Source organism: Oncorhynchus tshawytscha, unplaced genomic scaffold, assembly GCF_018296145.1.
Source record: "Oncorhynchus tshawytscha isolate Ot180627B unplaced genomic scaffold, Otsh_v2.0 Un_contig_2903_pilon_pilon, whole genome shotgun sequence".
Classification (NCBI taxonomy): Eukaryota; Metazoa; Chordata; class Actinopteri; order Salmoniformes; family Salmonidae; genus Oncorhynchus; species Oncorhynchus tshawytscha.
The window spans coordinates 329,029-353,168 of NW_024609804.1; the positions used below are offsets into that span (position 1 = coordinate 329,029).

Consider the following 24,140-nt stretch of genomic DNA (forward strand, 5'->3'; position numbering starts at 1 on the left):
TATGACTCATAATATTTACCCCTTTCTGCCCTCAACTGTGGAGTAGCTTTTAGGGCCATAGACCCCATTTAGTTGACTGGTCAATTGTTGGTCAATAGGCTGTTAGTCGACCAAGATTTTTTTTAGTCGAGCAAATATACAGTACCAGTCAAAAGTTTGGACACACCCATTCTTTATTTTTTACTATTTTCTACATTGTAGAATAATACTGATGACATCAAAACTACGAAATAACACATGGAACCATGTAGTAACCAAAAAAGTGTTAAACAAATCAAAATATATTTTAGATTCTTCAAAGTAGCCACCCTTTGTCTTGATGACAGCTTTGCACACTCTTGGCATTCTCTCAACCAACTTCATGAGGAATGCTTTTCCAACAGTCTTGAAGGGGTTTCCACATATGCTGATCACTTGTTGGCTGCTTTTCCCTCACTCTGCGCTCCAACTCATTCTAAACCATCTCAATTGGGTTGAGGTTGGGTGATTGTGGAGGCCAGGTCATCTGATGCAGCAGTCCATCACTCTCCTTCTTGGTCAAATAGCCCTTACACAGCCTGGAGGTGTTGGGTCATTGTCCTGTTGAAAAACAAATAATAGCCCCACTAAGCGCAAACCAGTTGGGATGGCGTATCGCTGCAGAATGCTGTGGTAGCCATGTGGGTTAAGTGTGCCTTGAATTCTAAATAAATCACTGACAGTGTCACCAGCAGAGCACCCCCACACAATCACACCTGCTCCTCCATGCTTCACGGTGGGAAGGAGGACCTAGTCTGCGCCTCACAAAGACACAGTGGTTTTATATCAAAAATCTCAGTTGATGTTGGGATGTCTGTTACTTGAACTCTGTGAAGCAGTTATTTGGGCTGCAATTTTTGAGGCTGGTAACTCTAATGAACTTATCCTCTGCAGCAGAGTCTGGGTCTTCCTTTCCTGTGGCGGTCCTCATGAGAGCCAGTTTCATCATAGCACTTGATGGTTTTTGCGAATGCACTTGAAGAAACTTTAAAAGTTCTTGACATCTTCCGGATTGACTGACTGTGTATTTAGGTAATGATGGACTGTTGTTTCTCTTTGCTTATTTGAGCAGTTATTGTCATAATATGGATTTGGTCTTTTACCAAATAGCCCTATCTTCTGTATACTACCCCTACCATGTCACAACACAACTGATTGGCTCAAACGCATTAAGAAGATAAGAAATTACACAAATGAACTTTTAACAAGGCACACCTGTTCATTGAAATACATTCCAGGTGACTACCTCATGAAGCTGGTTGAGAGAATGCCAAGAGTGTGTAGCGCTGTCATCAAGGCAAAGGGTGTCAACTTTGAAGAATCTCAAATATAAAATTATCTTTGATTTGTTTAACACTTTTTTGGTTACTACATGATTCCATATGTGTTATTTCATAGTTTTGATGTATTCACTGTTATTCTACAATGTAGAAAATAGTACAAATAAAGAAAACCCTTGAATGAGTAGGTGTGTCCAAACATTTGACTGGTACTGAATATATAAAAAATGTATGGCACACGAGACATCTGTCTGATTCACGCCTGTCTGGGTGGACTAGTCCATTTGCCTGTCTGGGTGGACTAGTCCATTTGCCTGTCTGGGTGGACTAGTCCATTTGCCTGTCTGGGTGGACTAGTCCATTTGCCTGTCTGGGTGGACTAGTCCATTTGCCTGTCTGGGTGGACTAGTCCATTTGCCTGTCTGGGTGGAAAAAACTCCCTAGAAAGGCCAGGTGGTAGAGGAGGAACCAGGCTATGAGGGGTGGCCAGTCCTCTTCTGTCTGTGCCGGGTGGAGATTATAACAGAACATGGCCAAGATGTTCAAATGTTCATAAATGACCAGTTTTGTCAAATAATAATAATCACAGTGGTTGTCGAGGGTTCAACAGGTCAGCACCTCAGGAGTAAATGTCAGTTGGCTTTTCATAGCCGATCATTGAGAGTATCTCTACCGCTCCTGCTGTCTCTAGAGAGTTGAAAGGTCTGGGACAGGTAGCACGTCCGGTGAACAGGTCAGGCAGGGTTCCATAGCCACAGGCAGAACAGTTGAAACTGGAGCAGCAGCACGGCCAGGTGGTATGGGGACAGCAAGGAGTCGTCATGCCAGGTAGTCCCGAGGCATGGTCCTAGGGCTCAGGTCCTCCGAGAGAGAGAAACAAAGAAAGAAAGAGAGAATTAGAGAGAGCATACTTAAATTTGCACAGGACACAGGATAAGACAGGAGAAATACTCCAGATATAACAGACTGACCCTAGCCCCCTGACACACAAACTACTGCAGCATAAATACTGGAGGCTGAGACAGGAGGGGTCAGATCATCTGTTCACCTAGTGTGCGTCTCACAAAGACAGAGGTTAGAACCAGAAATCTCCCATTTGGACTCATCAGACCAAAGGACAGATTTCCACCGGTCTAATGTCCATTGCTCGTGTTTCTTGGCCCAAGCAAGTCTCTTCTTATCATTGGTGTCCTTTAGTAGTGGTTTCTTTGCAGCAATTCAACCATGAAGGTCTGATTCACACAGTCTCCTCAGAAATGTTGATGTTGAGGTGTGTCTGTTGAACTCTGTGAAGCATTTATTTGGTCTGCCATCTGAGGTGAAGCTGGAAGACAGGTACACCTGTTAATTGAAATGCATTCCAGGTAACTACCTCATGAAGCTGGTTGAGAGAATGCCAAGACTGTGCAAAGCTGTCATCAAGGCAAAGGGTGGCTACTCTGGAGAATCTCAAATATAAAATATATTTTGATTTCACTTTTTTGTTTAATACATGATTCCATATGTGTTATTTCAAAGTTTTGATGTCTTCACTATTATTATACAATATAGAAAATAGTAAAAATAAAGAAAAACCCTTGAATGAGTGAGTGTGTCAACTTTTGATTGATACTGTATTTATAAAAAATGTATGATACACGAGACACCTGTCTGATTCACGCCTGTCTGGGTGGACTAGTCCATTTGCCTGTCTGGGTGGACTAGTCCATTTGCCTGTCTGGGTGGACTCGTCCATTTGCCTGTCTGGGTGGACTCGTCCATTTGCCTGTCTGGGTGGACTCGTCCATTTGCCTGTCTGGGTGGACTCGTCCATTTGCCTGTCTGGGTGGACTCGTCCATTTGCCTGTCTGGGTGGACTCGTCCATTTGCCTGTCTGGGTGGACTCGTCCACTGCAGAGGGGATGGCACACCACTATCACCAGTGTATGCATTCAATATATTATTATTACAGTCTTACCATTGTCATTGTAGGAGTGGACACATTGTTTGCAGAGTGTATACAACCTAGGCTACACTTGTGAGAACGGTTTTGGTGTATTTCCTTCCATTTACGAGTTGACAATTATTTTTTCACCAGTTTTGCATTCAATATTTGTTATTACAGTCTTACCATTGTCAATGTAGGAGTGGTCACACACAGAGTGTATAGGCCAACCTTTTAGAGTGCCTATAGGCTAGCTGCCTGATTACACATAGAAGTAGGGTTAGGCTAGCTGGCCTGATTACACATAGAAGTTCCATTAGCTGGCCTGATTACACATAGAAGTTTAGGCTAGCTGGCCTGATTTTTTTTAGCTGGCCTGATTAAGAGGCTAGCTGGCCAATAGGCCTATAGGCTAGCTGGCCTGATTACACACACACATAGAAGATTAGCTGGCCTGCCTATAGGCTAGCTGGCCTGATTACACATAGAAGTAGGCCTATAGGCTAGCTGGCCTGATTAGACATAGAAGTAGGCCTATAGGCTAGCTGGCCTGATTACAGATAGAAGTAGGCCTATAGGCTAGCTGGCCTGATTAGACATTGAAGTAGGCCTATAGGCTACCTGACCTGATTACACATAGAAGTAGGCCTATAGGCTAGCTGGCCTCAGTGCAAATGTAGGCCTATAAATGTGCCCATTTGGGGATCTGAAACTATTTCTGATTGTCTTAACTCACCGTCACTGTGGAGTTTCTCAAATAAAAAATGTCTTCACATCAAACAGCAAGTAAACAAAGTCTGTTTCTATATCCATTGAGAATGAAAATAGTTCCTCAATGTAGCCTATTTAAAAAGTCTTTCCATCTCTCTCCCTTTTGATAACCACTCAGCATGAAAGGGTAAAAATTGTAATGCTCTGATCCAGTGGAAATGTCATAAAATAGGCCGACCTGATTACTTCTTATCCCTTACGCAAAATAGCCTACAGCTCTTGTCTGTCTGGAGCTCGCTGGCATGGGAAACTCATAAGGGCCCAGAATATTTTATACAATGTTGCAAGTTTGCTAGCACAGGCCAGACCAAATGATTTGTTGAAATTATGTTTCAAGTTTGCTAGACAGGCCATGTGTAGCCAATTTGATTCATAGAATATCTATTTTCATCGGGGTATGTTCTACCTGCAGGTTGCAATGTTTTTATTTGTTGGCTAGTTTTACATATCGGCAATAGAAGTTACTTTTAGATTCATTTTAATTTAGATATAATTTTGATTAACCACATGACATTGATTTGAGATATAAAGACTTTATTATAAATGATATGAAAATCATAACGCAGCAGCGGGAGGAGGAGAGTCGAGAACAGATGTATTTTATTCTGGTTACGCCGTATTGATCTCTGGATCCCTCGTGAGTATTTTGTGTGTCTTCATTTTTAAATCGCAGTGCTTAAAGCATCAGACAAGCTCAGTAGCCTCCATATAGGTGATTTTATTTCAGCACATATATATGGAAAAATACACGTTTTTAAAATCAAAACATTTGGTTGAAAGAAAACAAGACTCTCGGTCGAACGGGAATCATTTTTTTGTACGGACAGCCCTAATAGCTTTATTTCCTGTATTGTACAGCCTACTGATATGAAGTCATATGTATAACACCAACTGACCGGTTCTTCTGATGTTGTTCACACAGGAGACCATGTTGAGATATACTCTACATCCGGAGAGCAACAGCAGGAAGATCACAGAGCTAAGAGGTCTCACCACTGCCCACATTGTGAGGAGATTTTCCCAATTCTATCAAAACTAGAAATACACCTAAAAATACACACAGGAGATCATCTGTATTCCTGCACTGACTGTGGGAAGAGTTTCACAACATCACAGGCTCTGACAGTTCATCTGCGAGTCCACACTGGAGAAAAACCTTACTCCTGCTCTGACTGTGGGGAGAGTTTCTCTCAACAGAGCAGCTTAAAAACACACCAACGTACACACACAGGAGAGAAGCCTTACTCATGCTCTGACTGTGGGAAGAGTTTCTCTGTATCAAGCAACTTAAAAACACACCTAAAAATACACACCGGGGAGAAGCCTTACTTCTGCTCTGACTGTGGGGTGAGTTTCTCTCAACAGAGCCACTTACAAACCCACCAACATATACATACAGGAGAGAAGCATTACTTCTGCTCTGACTGCGGAAAATTCTTCACAACATCAGCTGAGTTAAGAGTTCATCAGAGAACACACACAGGAGAGAAGCCTTACTGCTGCTCTGACTGTGGGAAGAGTTTCTCTCAACAGGTCCACTTAAAATGTCACCAGCGAATACACACAGGAGAGAAGCCTTACTCCTGCTCTGACTGTGGAAAGAGTTTCACCCGATTGGATATATTAAAATGTCACCAGCGAATACATACAGGAGATAAGCCTTATTCCTGCTCTGACTGTGGGAAGAGTTTCTCCCAACAGGGCAACTTAAAAATACACCAACGTATACATAAAGGAGAGAAGCCTTATTCCTGTTCTGACTGTGGAAAATGCTTCACAACATCAACTGAGCTAAAATCTCATCAGAGAACACACACAGGAGAGAAGCCTTACTACTGCTCTGACTGTGGGAAGAGTTTTTCCCGATTGGCTACCTTAAAAACACATCAATGTATACATAAAGGAGAGAAGCCTCATCACTTCTCTCAGACCAACTAAGATTAAAGTCACTCTATCAATTAATTCTCATCTCATAAAAGAAGTGGTAAGAGTGAATTGGATCAAATGAAGAAAGCTTAGAACACGTTTCTCACTGTGAGAGAACTGTGCAGAGGAAAGGGAGCGTTCTAGAATGATGACATTGGAAATCATCTTCCTCCAACTTTTTTTAAACTTCAAAACATAGAAATGCGCCATTTTCACATGTGTTAATGTTGGGGTGGTGCTGGGGATGATGAATAGGAAGTTGAAACATTTTAAAATGTCCCTTTAAGGAAAAAACAATAGGATGGTGGTTGGTCGGGTGGATGGATGAGTCAGCATATAACATGAAAGTCTAGCAACCCAACGGTTGCGTGTTCAAATTTCATCACGGACAACTTTAGCATTTTAGCTAATAAGCAACTTTGCAACTACACTACATGACCAAAAGTACACTACCATTCAAAAGTTTGGGGTCACTTAGAAATGTCCTTGTTTTTGAAAGAAAATCTTTTTTTTTGTCCATTTAAAATAACATCAAATTGATCAGAAATACAGTGTAGACATTGTTCATGTTGTAAATGACTATTGTAGCTGGAAACAGCAGATTTTTTAAATGGAAAATCTACATCGGTGTACAGAGGCCCATCATCAGCAGCCATCACTCCTGTGTTCCAATGGCACGTTGTTAGCTAATCCAAGTTTATCATTTAAAAAGGCTAATTGAACAATAGAAAACCCTTTTGCAATTATGTTAGCACAGCTGAAAACAGTTGTGCTGATTAAAGAAGCAATAAAACTAGACTAGTTGAGTATCTGGAGCATCAGCATTTGTGGGTTCGATTACAGGCTCAAAATGTCTAGAAACAAATAACTTTCTTCTGAAACTCGTCAGTCTATTCTTGTTCTGAGAAATGAAGGCTATTCCATGGGAGAAATTGCCAAGAAACGGAAAATCTCGTACAATGTTGTGTACTACTCCCTTCACAGATCAGAGCAATCTGGCCCTAACCAGAATATCAAGAGGAGTGGGAGGCCCCAGTGCACAACTGAGCAAGATGTACATTAATGTCTAGTTTGAGAAAGTCCTCAACTGGTAGCTTCATTAAATTAGTACCCGCAAAACACCAGTCTCAACGTCAACAGTGACGAGGCGACTCCGGGATGCTGGCATTCTAGGCAGTCTCAGACTGGCCAATAAAAAGAAAAGATTAAGATGGGCAAAAGAACACAGACACTGGACCGAGGAACTCTGCCTAGATGGCCAACATCCCGGAGTCGCCTCTTCACTGTTGAATTTGAGACTGCACTGTATTTCTGATCAATTTGATGTTATTTTAATGGGAAAAAAAGAAGGCTTTTCTTTAAAAAAAACAAGGACATTTCTTATTGGCCCCGAACTTTTGAACGGTAGTGTATGTGGGCACCTGCTCGTCAAACATCTCATTTCAAAATCATGGGCATTAATATGGACTTGGTCCCCCTTTTGCTGCAATAACGGCCTCCACTCTTCTGGGAAGGCTTTACACTAGATGTTGGAACATTGCTGTGGGGACTTTTTCCATTTAGCCACAAGAGCATTAGTGAGTTCGGGCACTGATGTTGGGCGATTAGGTCTGGCTCGCAGTCAACGTTTCAATTCATCCCAAAGGTGTTCGATGGGGTTAAGGTCAGGGCTCTGTACAGGCCAGTTAAGTTCTTCCACACCGATCTCGACAAACCATTTGTGTATGGACGTCTATTTGTGCTCGGGGGCATTGTCACGCTGAAACAGGAAAGGGCCTTCCCCAAACTGTTGCTGCAAAGTTGGCAGCACAGAATCATCTATAATGTCATTGTATGCTGTAGCTTTAAGATTTCCCTTCACTGGAACTAAGGGGACTAGTCCGAACCATGAAAAACCATTCGTTTTAGACCGTTAGTTGTCCTCCACCAAACTTTACAGTTGGCACTATGCATTGGGGCAGGTAGCGTTCTCCTGGCATCCACCAAACCCAGATTAGTCCGTCGGACTGCTAGATGATGAAGTGTGATTCATCACTCCAGAGAACATGTTTCCACTGCGTCAGTCCAATGGTGTTTAGTTTTACACCACTCCAGCCAACGCTTGGCATTGCGCATGGTGATCTTAGGCATGTGTGCTGCTGCTCGGCCATGGAAACCCATTTTATGAAGCTCCCAACGAACAGTTCTTGTTGACATTGCTTCCAGAAGCTGTTTGGAACTTGATAGTGAGTGTTGCAACCGAGGACAGACCATTTTTACATGCTTCAGCACTCAGCGGTCCTGTGTTTTGAGCTTGTGTGGCTTACCACTTCACGGCTGAGCCGTTGCTCCTAGACATTTCCATTTCACAATGACAGCACTTACAGTTGAACAGGGCAGCTCAAGCAGGGCAGAAATTTTATGAACTGACGGTGCCACATTGAAAGTCACAAAGCTCTTCATTAAGGCCATTCTACTGCCAATGCATGGCTGTGTGCTCTATTTTATACTCCTGTCAGCAAAGGGTGTGGCGGAAATATACAAATCCACTATTTTGAAGGGGTGTCCTCATACTTTTGTATATATAGTCTGCTTAACATGTTAGCCTAGCATTCAACTACTTACCATGTTAATGTTAGCAACAACTAATTGGAATTCGTAAAATATCATACGTATAGCAAATTCGTAACATATTGTACAAAATCTAATTCGTAACATACTATACATCCTACAAATCGTATTACAGTTATAGGCCAATGTAACATAACATACCGTAAAATACTAAATAGTGCGCAATGTTCTTTTTTTTTAAATCTTTTTTTTTTTTTTTACATACAGTACATTTTGCTCTGACACCAAGTTGTCCCTCTGCAGTTCTCTGTGAAAATGAGCTAGTAGACACATGTATCAGCTAGAGATGGTGTCAGTTCTTTTTTTACTACACAACAACTTTTGTTTAATGATACACAGGCTATGAAACTACATGTTTATTAAATTGTCTTTTAAAACTAGATTCATTATTTTAGTCATTGATCATTAATGCATTTGTATAACTGTAACGAACTTAATTGATCTGCTAATGAAAAAATAAACATTCTACATGAATTTGTGCTGGTCAATCTTTGTTTTCTGGGTTATCTATACAGACAATACAATGTTTTTGTTTAATTCATGGAATTCAAAGTAATTTACATGTCTATTATCTACTCAAAACATGTCACTACATCTTTACACATCACCATGGGGACAAGCCAATTTGCTAGCCACCAGTAATTGCTACAATACACACACATAGATGTTTTGCATTATAAAGGACTTACATATGTTTCTTATTAAATAACAGTTAAATAAAATGGAAAAAAAAGTATTGTCATTTTGAAGTGTTTTATAAGGTACCAAAGCCCAGGGGACAGCATTACCACCACAAATCAACAATGAACCACTTACTATTAGGCAATGGAACCAGAGAGGAAGATTGTGTTACCTTTCTCTTACTTATCGTAAGAGTAGGGGTGTTAACCCCGGAGTCCTGGCTAAATTCTCATTCTGACCATCATGGCCCTCTAATCATCCCCAGCTTCCAGGCTCATTCATCCCCCCTCCTCTCCCCTGTAACGATTCCCCAGGTTGTTGCTGTAAATGAGAACGTGTTCTGTCAACTTCCCTGGTCAAATAAATATAATTTTAAAAAATGTAATTACTTAAACATTAATGTGCACTGTTCAAACTATATCTACAGTCAACGCTGTTGCTAGCACTAGCCCCCAAAATAAAGTGTCCGATCTGGGTTAACTTGGTAGAGTTTACGAAAACAAATATAATACAAGTGTCATCCCAGATGAGGAATAAGAAACATTCAAAGCACAGGCAATGTAATGTCTAGTTCTTACACAGGATTTAGCTAGTTAAAGTGAAGTATATCTTTAGGAGTAATTCATGTGTACCTGTACATTACCCACCCTGACAACCTGGCCCTCAATTTAAAGCTTGTGGAAGTGACATAACAAATACACTAGTACAACACAGAGTATATTTAATATCTGCACAAGTACAATGTAATTACTAGGTGTTACACAGGATTTGGCCGGTGATAATGAAGTCTATCTTGAAGGGTACTTACTTGTAATTACAGTGAACCAATAGCCAGTGGTGGAAGGCCAACGGAAGGCTAGCTAGCTAATGGAAGAGCCATAACTGTAGCATCCTAACGTTAGCTGGCGTTGATGTTAGGCTTACCAACTAGGCTAGCTAGCTAACAGGTTAACATAGCACATTGTACGGAATAGATTTACCATGTAGTATGTTGAGTTTTGTTTGGATTAGCTAGCACGCTAGATAGTTTTCTAACCTTTACTAGCCACTGTAGCTAAATTACCTAACATCAAGCTGGCAAATAGCTATGTTATGGTCGCTACTCGCTAGCTAGCTGGGCTCACTTTTGTGTGAAGCTAGCCACAATAATGATTATCCACAACAGTATAATTTATGGGTCGCCTTCATAATAAAAGTCCCCCATTGGAAACAACAGTGTGTAGTCTATCTTGGGTTAGTTATACAAATCTTTTGTGTTAGCATGCAATTTTATAGCTAGCTGGATAACACAATAACTAGTTAGCAAGGCCTAGGTAGCTACAGGCTTAAACTATGGAAAGCATGATGATGATAACTACTTCATCGCTGAAATGTGGCTCCCACATGGACAGGCTTCTTATCAAACTTCCAGTGTACCTCAGAGACAGTTTCATTGAACATTGTTTGAATAAGGGCATCCTGAGAGAGGGCTCGAGAAGCACCAATGCTCTCAGAGACCTGGCCACATGGTTGGAGGATAAGGCAGGCCACACCCATGTCTCCTTTGTCATGGCCAGGTCCAGGGTCGCACCCAAGAAGCAGTTGTCAATGCCTAGGCTGGAACTCAGTGCTGCCCTTTCCGGAGCCCAGTTGACCTCTACCTTGCGAGCCGAGCTCACCTTGCCAATCCAAAGGGTCATCTACTGGAGTGATTCAACCACTGTATTGACCTGGCTCAAGTCGGAGTCCTGCAGGTATAAGGTGTTCGTTGGAACCCGCATTGCGGAAATCCAAGACCTAACAGAAGTCCAGGACTGGAGGTATGTTGATAGCATAAACAATCCTGCTGATGACGTTACTTGCGGTAAAACCCTTAAGGAACTGGCTCAACCCCATCGCTGGAGCTTGGGACCACCATTCTTGTCCCAACCAGAGAACGAGTGACCGACAGCCCCCGGGTGTGTGGCCCCTCCGCAACCAACTGAAGCTCATGAGTTAAGCAAGTCCGCCCAATGCTACAGCATCTCTACGGAACCAACAACAGCTCTCCCTGACCTAGCACAATCCCAAACACTGCCGGATCTGATCGCCGCCACAAACCAGACCTCAGATGGGGTGGCTTCTATACCCACCTCCCTTGCGGCAGAGACACTACTCCTCCAGCATGCACAAGCAGTTAGCTTCCCTGAGGAGTTAAAAGCTCTGAAAGCCGGTAGGGAAGTTGCTAAGGAGAGCCGTCTTCTCTCTCTCGCCCCAGAATATGATCCAATCCTTGGAGTGATCAGAGTCGGGGGGAGGCTGCGCCAAGCAGAAGTTTTGGACCCCGATGCTATCCACCCAATTATCCTTGACTCCAGACACCCTCTTACCAGGCTCCTCATTAAGAGTTATGATGAGAGGCTTCTCCACCCAGGGCCAGAGAGGGTCTATGGGGAGATGAAGTGGAAGTACTGGATAATTGGAGGGTGAGGAGTCATTCGTAAGCACCAATACGCCTGCGTAGAATGTCAGAGATGGCGGGCCGGAGCCACGATGCCCAAAATGGCAGATTTACCCCCTGCTCACTTGCGCCTCCTTAAACCACCCTTCTGGTCAACAGGAGTAGACTGCTTTGGTTCCTTGATGATCAGGCTAGGACGCCGTGTGGAAAAGCGCTGGGGCATTCTATTCAAGTGTTTGACAACTAGATGTGTCCACCTGGACCTACTGGAGAGTTTGGATACTGAAGCCTTCCTCATGGCCCCATGGCGGTTTATCTCCCGACGGGGGAAACCCTACGAGATCCTGGCTGACAGAGGTACGAACTTCAAGGCAGGAGAAGCCAGGTTGGAGGAAGCCTTCCAAGCCATGGAACCCAGCCTCCAGGATCAGCTGATGGACCAACAAATCTCATTCAAATTTAACCCTCCAGGAGCTCCTCATTTTGGAGGAACATGGGAGCAAGAGATCAAATCTGAAAAAGACAGCCTTACGAGTCGTACTAGGGGACCAAACTGTCCCCTAGTACGTCCTGATAGAGGTGGAAGAGATACTGAACTCCAAACCCTGGGGATATCTCTCTGCAGACATCGCTGACCCCGATCCGGTACACCGAATATGCCCTTGATGGGACGCAGAGATGCATCACTTCCTCAAGCCATGTATGCTCATACCAACCTCGTTGGCAGACGCCGGTGGCGACACAGCCAGATCTTAGCTGGTGGACCCTCAGCTGCCTCGAGCCTCCTGGCCGGTGGGCCATATCACTAAGACCATGCCTGGAACCGATGGTCGTGTTAGATCAGTGGAGATCCAGGTGAAGAATCCGGACATATATCCGGCCATTTGCCCGACTAATTCCTCTCCCTGAGATGACAGAGGACGGGGAGCAATGAGCCTTTTTTGAGGAGTGTGGAATTTAACAAATTTCCAGGGTGTCTGTAGAAAAGGCCCATGGAGTTGGTGGAATAATCCTTTAATTCATTGCCACTTACTCAGCTGGGCCAGGGGCGCTTTAATTAGGTCAGGTGGAAATGTCAGACAGATCTCAACTCCATAAAAGGAGGATATTGCCATCGCCTGAGCTCACTGCTTTCTCTTCCTTAACTCTGTCTGATCCAGAAGTTCTGTGCATCCATGAATCCACTAATTCCTGCCTCAGTCTCATCCATTCCTCTGTCACCTGACACGTGACCACCTGTTCACCTTCACTGTCAGTCATCCTACCTGTCCAGCTACCCACACAGATTCCACTAATCTTTCAATAGGGTAACGTAGTGTCTCAATTGTCATACATTTTTTCTACCACAGATTTCCACTCTACAATCTACACACGATACCCCATAATGCCAGAGCGAAAACAGGTTTTTAGATATTTTTTCAAAAAAATTAAACATCAATACCTTATTTACATAAATATTCAGACCCTTTGCTATGAGACTCGAAATTGAGCTCTGGTGCATCCTGTTTCCATTGATCATCTTTGAGATGTTTCTACAACTTGATTGGAGTCCACCTGTGGTAAATTCAATTGATTGGATATGATTTGGAAAGGCAGACACCTGTCTATATAAGGTCCCACAGTTGACAGTGCTTGTCAGAGCAAAAACCAAGCCATGAGGTCAAAGGAATTGTCCTTAGAGCTCAGAGACAGCATTGTGTGGAGGCACAGATCTGGGGAAGGGTACCAAAAATGTTTGCAGCATTGAAGTTCCCCAAGAACACAGTGGCCTTCATCATTCTTAAATGGAAGAAGTTTGGAACCACCAAGATGCTTGCTTGAGCTGGCAGCCCGGGCAAACTGAGGAAGCAGGGGAGAAGGGCCTTGGTCAGGTAGGTGAGCAGAACCTGATGGTCACTCTGACACAGCAGGAGTGGTTTCGGGACAAGTTTTGTAATGTCCTTGAGTGGCCCAGCCATAGCCCGGACTTGAACCCGATCAAATATCTCTGGAGAGACCTGAAAATAGCTGTGTAGCAACGCTCCCCTTTCAACCTGACAGAGCTTGAGAGGATCTGCAGAGAAGAATGGGAGAAAAACTCCCCAAATACAAGTGTGCCAAGCTTGTAACGTCATACCCTGGAGAACTCGATGCTGTAATCGCTGCTAAAGGTGCTTCAACAAAGTACTGAGTAAAGGGTCGGAAAATGTGATATTTCCGGTTTAAAAAAATATATAAATTGCCATTTCTAAAAAACTTTTTTTTATTTGTCATTCTGGGGTATTGTGTGTAGATTGATGAGGGGGGGGGGGACTATTTAATCTGTTTTAGAATAAGGCTGTAACGTTACAATATGTGGAAAAAGTCAAGGGGTCTGAATACTTTCCGAAGGCACTATATATCAAGTCATTTGTCACCTAGTACAGCCAGAAGAGGAGCGGCCACTGCTCGGAGCCTGGTTCTTCTCTAGAGTTTTCCTAGGTTCCTTCTAAGGAGTTTTTACTAGTCCCTCTGCTTCTGTATTGGTTTCCCTTTGGGGTTTTAGTCTTGGTTCCTGCCCCCTCAGTGGAGTCGATCAAACACCGGGAGCATCCATTTTTCAGGAAGAAGGCAGAGAGGAAGCCAAAGCCTGAAACCTAGAAGCTTCTGGTTTCTGTCAACCTCATTGAGGCATTTTTTTTTTACACCTTAGCCTAACCTAACGTATATCTAACGTATATCTGTACACCTTATACATTAGGTTATACGTTAGGTTAGGGTGTCTGTAAAGCACTTAATGACAACTGCAGATGTAAAAAGGGCTTTATACATTTTTTTGATTGAAATGTATATCACACCACCTGACTGGTTCTTTGGATGTTGTTCACACAGGAGACCATGTTGAGACATTCTCTACATCCAGAGAGCAACTACAGAAAGACCACAGAGCTCAGAGGTCTCACCACTTCCCACGTTGTGAGGAGATTTTCCAATTCTATCAAGCTAAAAATACACCTAAAAATACAGACAATGTAGAATATTTATCCCTGCTTTGACTGTGGGAAGAGCTGCAAAATTTCAAGGGATCTGACAGTTCAACATTCAACACTGGAGAAAAGCCTTACTCCTGCTCTGACTGTTGGAAGAGTTTCTCTCAACATGGCCACTTAAAAACACACCAACATATACATAAATGTGAGATTCCTCATCTGTTCTCTGACTATCTAAGATTAAAATCATTCCTTCACTTAATTATCAAGAAATCGTAGAACACTCTATTGTAATCCTATTGTTTCTCACTGAGAGAGAACTGTGCAGAGGAAAGGGAGCGTTTATAGAATGTTAGCCTCTCTTTACTTTACTGATCAGTATTCACTGAAACCTGCTTAATTTATCTGCAAATTAAAAATAAAGTTTGTACATTTGTACTGGTCAAACTCTTCTCTTTTGGAAAATGAATTACCAAAAAACAATGTTTCAAGTGACATATTTGCTGTTTTTCTGAAGCTGAACAAGACAGGAAGTTGAAATGAGCATCACAAAGCTAAATCTGACCTATTCTCTAACATGTTTTGTCAGCGTAAGCAACTGTGAGACCTGCTGGAGTACTGGAACTGTATTGATCTACTGAATCATTGTAGTTTTTTGGGGGTTATCTTTACAGTAAATGTAATGCTTTTGTTTAATTCATGAATTTCAAATAAATATATCTGTATTTATCTACTCAATACATGTCACGACACCTCTACACACTGGGACAAGACAATTTACTAGTCACCAATATTCTCTAAATCAAATCAGTGATGACTATTCAACAGTCTTATGGCCTGGAGATAGAAGCAGTTTCATTCTCTTGGTACCAGCTTTGATGCACCTGTACCGTCTCTGCTTGCTACATGGTAGCAGGGGGAACAGGCCGTGGCTCGGGTGGATGAGGTTCTTCATCTTCCAAATAAAATGTTATTGATCACATACACATGGTTAACAGATGTTATTGCGAGCATAACGAAATGTTTGTGCTTCTAGTTCCGACTGTGCAGCAATATCTAGCAAGTAATATCTAGCAATTCCACAACAAATACCTAATACACACAAATCTAAGTAAAGGAATGGAATAAGAATAGAAATGAATATATGGATAAGCAATGTCAGAGCGGCATAGGCTAAGATGCAATAGATGTTATAGAATACAGTATATACATATGAGATGAGTAATGCAAGATATGTAAACATTATTCAACTGGCATTATCTCTGTGGCCTTCCACAGAGACCATGTACAATGCATATGTAATGTTTAAAAAAACTTAGACATTAAAACAGACACACCTTTAGTTTTCTTGAACCAAGGTTTATTTGTCTTGCTAATCAAATTCCCTTTATATTTTACATGCTTCAGCAGTAGTTAGTCCATCAGTCCAATACATGTCGCTGTTGCACTACGGTAGTGGGAAACAGGAAGTTCCGGGTTGCCTGCCACCATTCTTCGGAGTAAAGAAAACGACAGAACGTTGTTGTGCGTTTTGCTTTATTACTACAGGTATGTAATAGCACGTTTAAACAGTCTATTATCGAAATAACGTATTATATAACACATCCTCGAGATATTATCACGTTTGGGAAAGGTTTTGTGTAATTTCTCTGTCAAACCGAGTGAGAGAAGAACGTGATCAAAAATATTTTACAAGCACACGGAGCGGTGTCCACCACACGTTCATTTGTGAGGCGTTCCAGGTTCATACATAACTCAGTCGTGTTCTCCTGGGGATGTTCAGTACAAAAACGTTGTGGAAAGTTGCAGATAGAAATGCCCTGAATAGAACTGAGATGATTCCTTAGAATCAGAGGCATGTTTGTTCTACATAATACATTTCTATCTGAATGTGGCCAACGTCTCCGTCCCCCTCATGGAAGCAGCCCTGGTACCCGCTTGTCCCTAGCTACGTAAAAATTAGCCAGAATAACGATTAGCCACTATAATGGAATTTGCGGTTCGCCCGCAACATAAAAGACCCTCATTGAAAGCAATGCGAACTGATACAAATTAGTGGAATCATTTCAAATTAGGATTAGGCAACAATAAACATTGTTCGAATGTTGTTACTTAATTTAAAATTGAGAAGAATGGCGCTGGAGTAGATGGCTGCCGTTTTATGGTTTTCAAAACTATTGTGGGGTTTTTTGGCATTATTTGTGGGTAATCTGCCTCTACCCTCAGTCCAACTAGCCAACGTACAATGATTGGATGACCAAATAGATGAGCTACGATCACAAATAAACTGTAATGTCTTATGTTTCACGGAGTTGTGGGTGAACGATGACACAGATAGCATACAGCTGGCAGGGTTTGCGCTGCATCGGCAAGATGGAACATCTGCCTTTTGTAAGACAAGGGGTGGCGTCTGTGTATATTTGTAACCAACAGCTGGTGCATGAAATCTAATATTAAAGAATTCTAAAGGTTTTGCTCGCCTGAAGTAGAGTATCTCATGACCCACAACAATTTGCATACCTCCCCAAAGATCCACAGATTATGCAATCTCTATTGCACTCCACACTGCCCTTTCCCACCTGGACAAAAGGAACACCTACGTGAAATTGCTATTCATTGACTACAGATCAGCGTTCAACACCATAGTGCCCTCAAAGCTCATCACTAAGCTAAGGACACTGGGACTAAACACCTCCCTCTGCAACTGTCCCCAGATGGTAAGGGTAGGTAACAACACATCTGCCACGCTGATCCTAAACACGGGGGCCCCTCAGGGGTGCGTGCTCAGTCCCCTCCTGTACTCCCCGTTCACTCATGCGTGGCGCCAACACAGTCGTTAAGTTTGCCGAAGAGTGTGTAAAGCTGTCATCAAAGCAAAGGGTGGCTACTTTGAAGAATTTCAAATATAAAATGTATTTTGATTTGTGATTCCATGTGTTATTTCATAGTTTGGATGTCTTATTATTCTATAATATAGAAAATAGTAAAACAAAGAAAAACCCTTGAATGAGTGGGTGTGCCCAAATGTTTGACTGGCACTGTGTATATTTACATTTTTTTATGGGGAATTGGAAATTATGCAGACAATTACAATGATGGAAGCCACAATCTGTCTGCAATATTAAAGCTGATCTACCACCCCCCCAAAAAAGTATAATAATAATAAACACAGACTAGACAGCTAGTATAAAAGCCTTTGGCTAAAATGCTGCTAGCGGTACCAATACCGTGCGAGACAAACTGAGCATTCATTTTCCAGAATAAATGTTCATTGATACTCTGGTTTTAGTAGTGTAACTGCTCTCAAATCTGAGTAGTTGAGACATAAAAAGGGTTTTGATAGAAAAGGTAACTTCTCCTCTATTACAGTAAAATAATGTCTCAATGTGTTTTGGTGTCAATATGAACCATTCTTTTGGACCAAACTACAAATGTAAATAGCTAGTTAAAACTGCTTGCCAGAGAGGAAGATGTGATCTCACAACTTTGTTGTCGTGAAAGTCAGGGGGAGGGGCTTGGTGTGTGTAAGTCATAGAGAAAGAGGCGAAGCAAGAGGTTTCACTCTCGCTAAATTCTGTCCAAAATAAGCCCAATGCGTTTCTATGGGCTTGTTTTGGACCTAACCATGTTGCCTGCCTTCCTGCCTTTGGGACAACGACTCCCATTGTTAGGGTGGAGACATGCATCTTGTCATTATATACAGATCTCTGGTGTAAATGGGAAGGTGCACACGGCATAGAGGAGCAAAAATACAATTTGACAACAAGAGGACATGAACACTCATGAAAATGAAAGTAAATACAGGCATTTGGAATTTAGCTCAAAAATATACATTTGAATTAATTCTACACTGCTCAAAAAAATAAAGGGAACACTAAAATAACACATCCTAGATCTGAATGAATGAAATATTCTTATTAAATACTTTTTTCTTTACATAGTTGAATGTGCTGACAACAAAATCACACAAAAATTATCAATGGAAATCAAATGTATCAACCCATGGAGGTCTGGATTTGGAGTCACACTCAAAATTAAAGTGGAAAACCACACTACAGACTGATCTAACTTTTGATGTAATGTCCTTAAAACAAGTCAAAATTAGGCTCAGTAGTGTGTGTGGCCTCCACGTGCCTGTATGACCTCCCTACAATGCCTGGGCATGCTCCTGATGAGGTGGCGGATGGTCTCCTGAGGGATCTCCTCCCAGACCTGGACTAAAGCATCCGCCAACTCCTGGACAGTCTGTGGTGCAACGTGGCGTTGGTGGATGGAGCGAGACATGATGTCCCAGATGTGCTCAATTGGATTCAGGTCTGGGGAACGGGCAGGCCAGTCCATAGCATCAATGCCTTCCTCTTGCAGGAACTGCAGACACTCCAGCCACATGAGGTCTAGCATTAGGAGGAATCCAGGGCCAACCGCACCAGCATATGGTCTCACAAGGGGTCTGAGGATCTCATCTCGGTACCTAATGGCAGTCAGGCTACCTCTGGCGAGCACATGGAGGGCTATGCAGCCCCCCAAAGAAATGCCACCCCACACCATGACTGACCCACCGCCAAACCGGTCATGCTGGAGGATGTTGCAGGCAGCAGAAGGTTCTCCACGGCGTCTCCAGACTCTGTCACGTGTTCATTGTGAACCTGCTTTCATCTGTGAAGAGCACAGGGCGCCAGTGGCGAATTTGCCAATCTTGGTGTTCTCTGGCAAATGCCAAACGTCCTGCACGGTGTTGGGCTGTAAGCACAACCCCCACCTGTGGACGTCGGGCCCTCATACCACCCTCATGGAGTCTGTTTCTGACCGTTTGAGCAGACACATGCACATTTGTGGCCTGCTGGAGGTCATTTTGCAGGGCTCTGGCAGTGCTCCTCCTTGCACAAAGGCGGAGGTAGCGGTCCTGCTGCTGGGTTGTTGCCCTCCTATGGCCTCCTCCACGTCTCCTGATGTACTGCCCTGTCTCCTGGTAGCTCCTCCATGCTCTGGACACTACGCTGACAGACACAGCAAACCTTCTTGCCACAGCTCGCATTGATGTGCCATCCTGGATGAGCTGCACAACCTGAGCCACTTGTGTGGGTTGTAGACTCCGTCTCATGCTACCACTAGAGTGAAAGCACCGCCAGCATTCAAAAGTGACCAAAACATCAGCCAGGAAGCATAGGAACTGAGAAGTGGTCTGTGGTCACCACCTGCAGAACCACTCCTTTATTGGGGGTGTCTTGCTAATTGCCTATAATTTCCACCTGTTGTCTATTCCATTTGCACAACAGCATGTGAAATTTATTGTCAATCAGTGTTGCTTCCTAAGTGGACAGTTTGATTTCACAGAAGTGTAATTGACTTGGAGTTACATTGTGTTGTTTAAGTGTTCCCTTTATTTCTTTGAGCAGTGTATATATCGCCCAGCCCTGAGTATAGTAGAGTATAATGTACTGTGTTGTACCCTACTTTACTCTGTTGTGCACTCAAGACGTCTTTTCATCTTTCAATTAACTGATTTCAAAGTACAGAAAATACTTATTTTAAATGTGCAGATATGACTTTTCAACTTTCAGTCATAACCTAAAATGAATCCAACTTCAACGTTTTGAAAAATAAGTATTTTAGATGTTTTTTTGCTTACTAGGACTATTGCAGTTCATAGGAGGAGGGCGGTATTTCAGCCAGGACCGGCCTGTGTCTGCATCAAGCATAGAGATGGATAGAAGACTCAACCTCTATGTAACCCGTTTTAGCATGGACATTGTCATTGAGGCTTTCCACCATTTTAAAGTAGTCAAATGTGTGGGGATTCTTATGGGTTAGGAGTAATCAGCCAATTATTAGTGCCCTGTCTTCTTCAACTTGTGTGCTATGGTTTGTAAATATTGAAATATTGAACACCGCCATCTAGTGGCCAATAACTGAAGGACACTAATTGGTTCAGGACTCCAGCATGATTTTTCAACGCCGATACTGATTATTGGAGGACCATAAAAGCCGATACCGATTAATCAGGCAATTTTTATTTTATTTTATTTGTGATAATGACAATTACAACAATACTGAATGAACACTAATTTTAACTTAATACAATACATCAATAAAATCAATTTAGCCTCAAGTAAATAATGCAAAAACAAAGTCTTGGAGAAGAAAGTAAGAGTGCAATATGTTCCATGTAAAATATGTGCCATGTAAGAAAGCTAACGTTTCAGTTCCTTGCTCAGAACATGAGAACATATGAAAGCTGGTGGTTCCTTTTAACATGAGTCTTCAATATTCCCAGGTAAGAAGTTTTAGGTTGTAGTTATTATAGGAATTATAGGACTATTTCCCTCTATACCATTTGTATTTCATTAACCTTTGACTATTGGATGTTCTTATAGGCACTTTAGTATTGCCAGTGTAACAGTATAGCTTCCATCCTTCTCCTCGCTCCTCCCTGGGCTCGAACCAGCAACACAACGACAATTAGCGCGCGCTAACTAGCTAGCCATTTCACTTAGGTTACACAAGCCTCATCTCGGGAGTTGATAGGCTTGAAGTCACAACGAAGAGCTGCTGGCAAAACGCACGAAAGTGCTGTTTGAATGAATGTTTTTTTTTTTTTTTTAAATCGGCAACTTGGCGCCCAAAAATACTGATTTCCGATTGTTATGAAAACTTGAAATCGTCCCTAATTAATCGGCCATTCCGATTAATCGGTCGACCTCTAGTACTAATATTCAGACACATTCAGTTGTTTCCATCTTTATCTATAAATGTTTCAATGGTGTGAACAGAAAATACAATTGGAGTTAAATAGTACAGTGAAGACAAGGTTATTCAGGAAAATAGTACATAGTGCTGCCTGAAACATACTGTTAGCCTTGTACTAAATGGTTTTTGAGTCATTTATGCATTTTTGTGAATTTAGGAAATCTACTATAGGTTATGTGCACTGTAATTTAAAGTGTGCACTTTGTCTAATGTGAAATGAATAAATGGTTTGTTTTCAATGTTTAGCTACCTGATCTAATATCATTTTTTGAGAATAAAGAAAGTACCAGAACTCTCAAGACTAACTTTTGGGGGGGCCATTTTCTCTTCATAACTACAGGCCAACTCCGATTATGTCTGAGGCCGGTAACATCAAAAGTGAGGACAAACCCAATCTACAGTCACTGGGTCCTGATGCCCAGTTTGCTCTGCAGGATCCAGAGATGGCATCAGTGAAGCTGGAAGACTGCAGTCAAACACTGGAGCTGAATGTCAACATTAAAGATGAAGAAGAGGAGGAGAAGATTGGGAAATCTGTTTATGATGGTAAGAGCAGGTTCTATCTATAAGTTATCTTCATAAATTAGACCTCCATAAGTTATTGATATGACAGATTTACAGAATGAAACCTAACACATCCTTGAACAAGTTCTATGAAATGAGCCTGTAGTTTCTAACCCTTGTGATAGTGAGTGGAGGATTATATGAAATGAGTCTGTGTCGTTACTAACCCTTGTGATAGTGAGTGGAGGATTATATGAAATGAGTCTGTGTCGTTACTAACCCTTGTGATAGTGAGTGGAGGATTATATGACTCAAAATCCCCTTTTTGCCCTCAACTGTTGAACAGCTTTTAGGGCCAACCCCATTTAGAAGACTGGTCAATTGTTTGGTCGATAGATAGGATGTTGGTCTACTAAGCTTTTTTAAATCGAGCAGCGGGAAATATATAATTAGCTTATATACAGTTCCAGTCAAAAGTTTGGACACACAAATCAAAATATATTTAAATGTATTTATATAGCCCTTCTTACATCAGCTGATATCTCAAAGTGCTGTACAGAAACCCAGACTAAAACCCCAAACAGCAAGCAATGCAGGTGTAGAAGCACGGTGGCTAGGAAAAACTCCCTAGAAAGGCCAGAACCTAGGAAGAAACCTAGAGAGGAACCAGGCTATGAGGGGTGGCCAGTCCTCTTCTGGCTGTGCCGGGTGGAGTTTATAACAGAACATGGCCAAGATGTTCAAATGTTCATAAATGACCAGTATTGTCAAATAATAATAATCACAGTGGTTGTCGAGGGTTCAACAGGTCAGCACCTCAGGAGTAAATGTCAGTTGGCTTTTCATAGCCGATCATTGAGAGTATCTCTACCGCTCCTGCTGTCTCTAGAGAGTTGAAAGGTCTGGGACAGGTAGCACGTCTGGTGAACAGGTCAGGCAGGGTTCCATAGCCATAGGCAGAACAGTTGAAACTGGAGCAGCAGCACGGCCAGGTAGACTGGGGACAGCAAGGAGTCGTCATGCCTGGTAGTCTCGAGGCATGGTCCTAGGGCTCAGGTCCTCTGAGAGAGAGAAACAAAGAAAGAGAGAAAGAAAGAGAGAATTAGAGAGAGCATACTTAAATTTGCACAGGACACAGGATAAGACAGGAGAAATACTCCAGATATAACAGATTGACCCTAGCCCCCTGACACACAAACTACTGCAGCATAAATACTGGAGGCTGAGACAGGAGGGGTCAGGAGACACTGTGGCCCCATCCGATGGCATTCTCTCAACCAGCTTCACATGGAGTGTTTTTCCAACAGTCTTGAAGGAGTTCCCATATGTTGAGCACTTCTTGGATGCTTTCCCTTCACTCTGCGCTCCAACTCATCCCAGACCATTGGGTTGGATAGAAGTCAGGTGATTGTGGAGGCCAGGTCATCTGATGCAGCACTCCATCACTCCTGGAGGTGTGTTTTGGGTCATTTGCCTGTTGAAAAACAAATGATAATCCCACAAAACAGATGTGATGGCGTATCGCTGCAGAGTGCTGTGGTAGCCATGCGGGTTAAGTGCGACTTGAATTCTAAATAAATCAATGACAGTTTCACCATCACACCTCCTCCTCCATGCTTCTCAGTGGGAACCACACATGTGGAGATCATCTGTTCACCTAGTGTGCGTCTCACAAATACAGAGGTTAGAACCAGAAATCTCACATTTGGACTCATCAGACCAAAGGACAGATTTCCACCGGTCTAATGTCCATTGCTCGTGTTTCTTGGCCCAAGCAAGCCTCTTTTTCTTATTTGTGTCCTTTAGTAGTGGTTTCTTTGCAGCAATTCGACCATGAAGGCCTGATTCATGCAGTCTCCTCAGAAATGTTGATGTTGAGGTGTGTCTGTTGAACTCTGTGAAGCATTTATTTGGTCTGCCATCCGAGGTGAAGCTGGAAGACAGGTACACCTGTTAATTCAAATCAAATCAAATTTTATTTGTCACATACACATGGTTAGCAGATGTTAATGCGAGTGTAGCAAAATGCTTGTGCTTCTAGTTCCGACAATGCAGTAATAACGAACAAGTAATCTAACTAACAATTCCAAAAAAACTACTGTCTTATACACAGTGTAAGGGGATAAAGAATATGTACATAGGATATATGAATGAGTGATGGTACAGAGCAGCATAGGCAAGATACAGTAGATGGTATCGAGTACAGTATATACATATGAGATAAGTATGTAAACCAAGTGGCATAGTTAAAGTGGCTAGTGATACATGTATTACATAAGGATGCAGTCGATGATATAGAGTACAGTATCAAC

The 24,140-nt window shown here is 42.4% G+C and overlaps 1 protein-coding gene across 7 annotated transcripts in view; it reads left to right on the plus strand.

Moving 5' to 3' along the window:
* Positions 1-24,140, plus strand: part of LOC112240468 (gastrula zinc finger protein XlCGF17.1-like) — a 59,088-nt gene that overhangs the window by 9,957 nt on the left and 24,991 nt on the right. For 2 of the 7 annotated variants that reach the window (XM_042318367.1, XM_042318368.1), the window contains exons 1-2: positions 16,018-16,125; positions 21,665-21,870. The exons of 2 other annotated variants lie outside the window; for them this stretch is intronic. In XM_042318367.1, the coding sequence (XP_042174301.1) occupies positions 21,678-21,870 (193 nt within the window). In that variant the 5' untranslated portion in view covers positions 16,018-16,125; positions 21,665-21,677. Of the gene's footprint in view, positions 1-4,915; positions 6,413-14,479; positions 15,239-16,017; positions 16,126-21,664; positions 21,871-24,140 lie in introns of those variants that run through there. 3 more of the 7 variants (XR_006082882.1, XM_042318369.1, XM_042318371.1) reach the window with 3 other exon arrangements.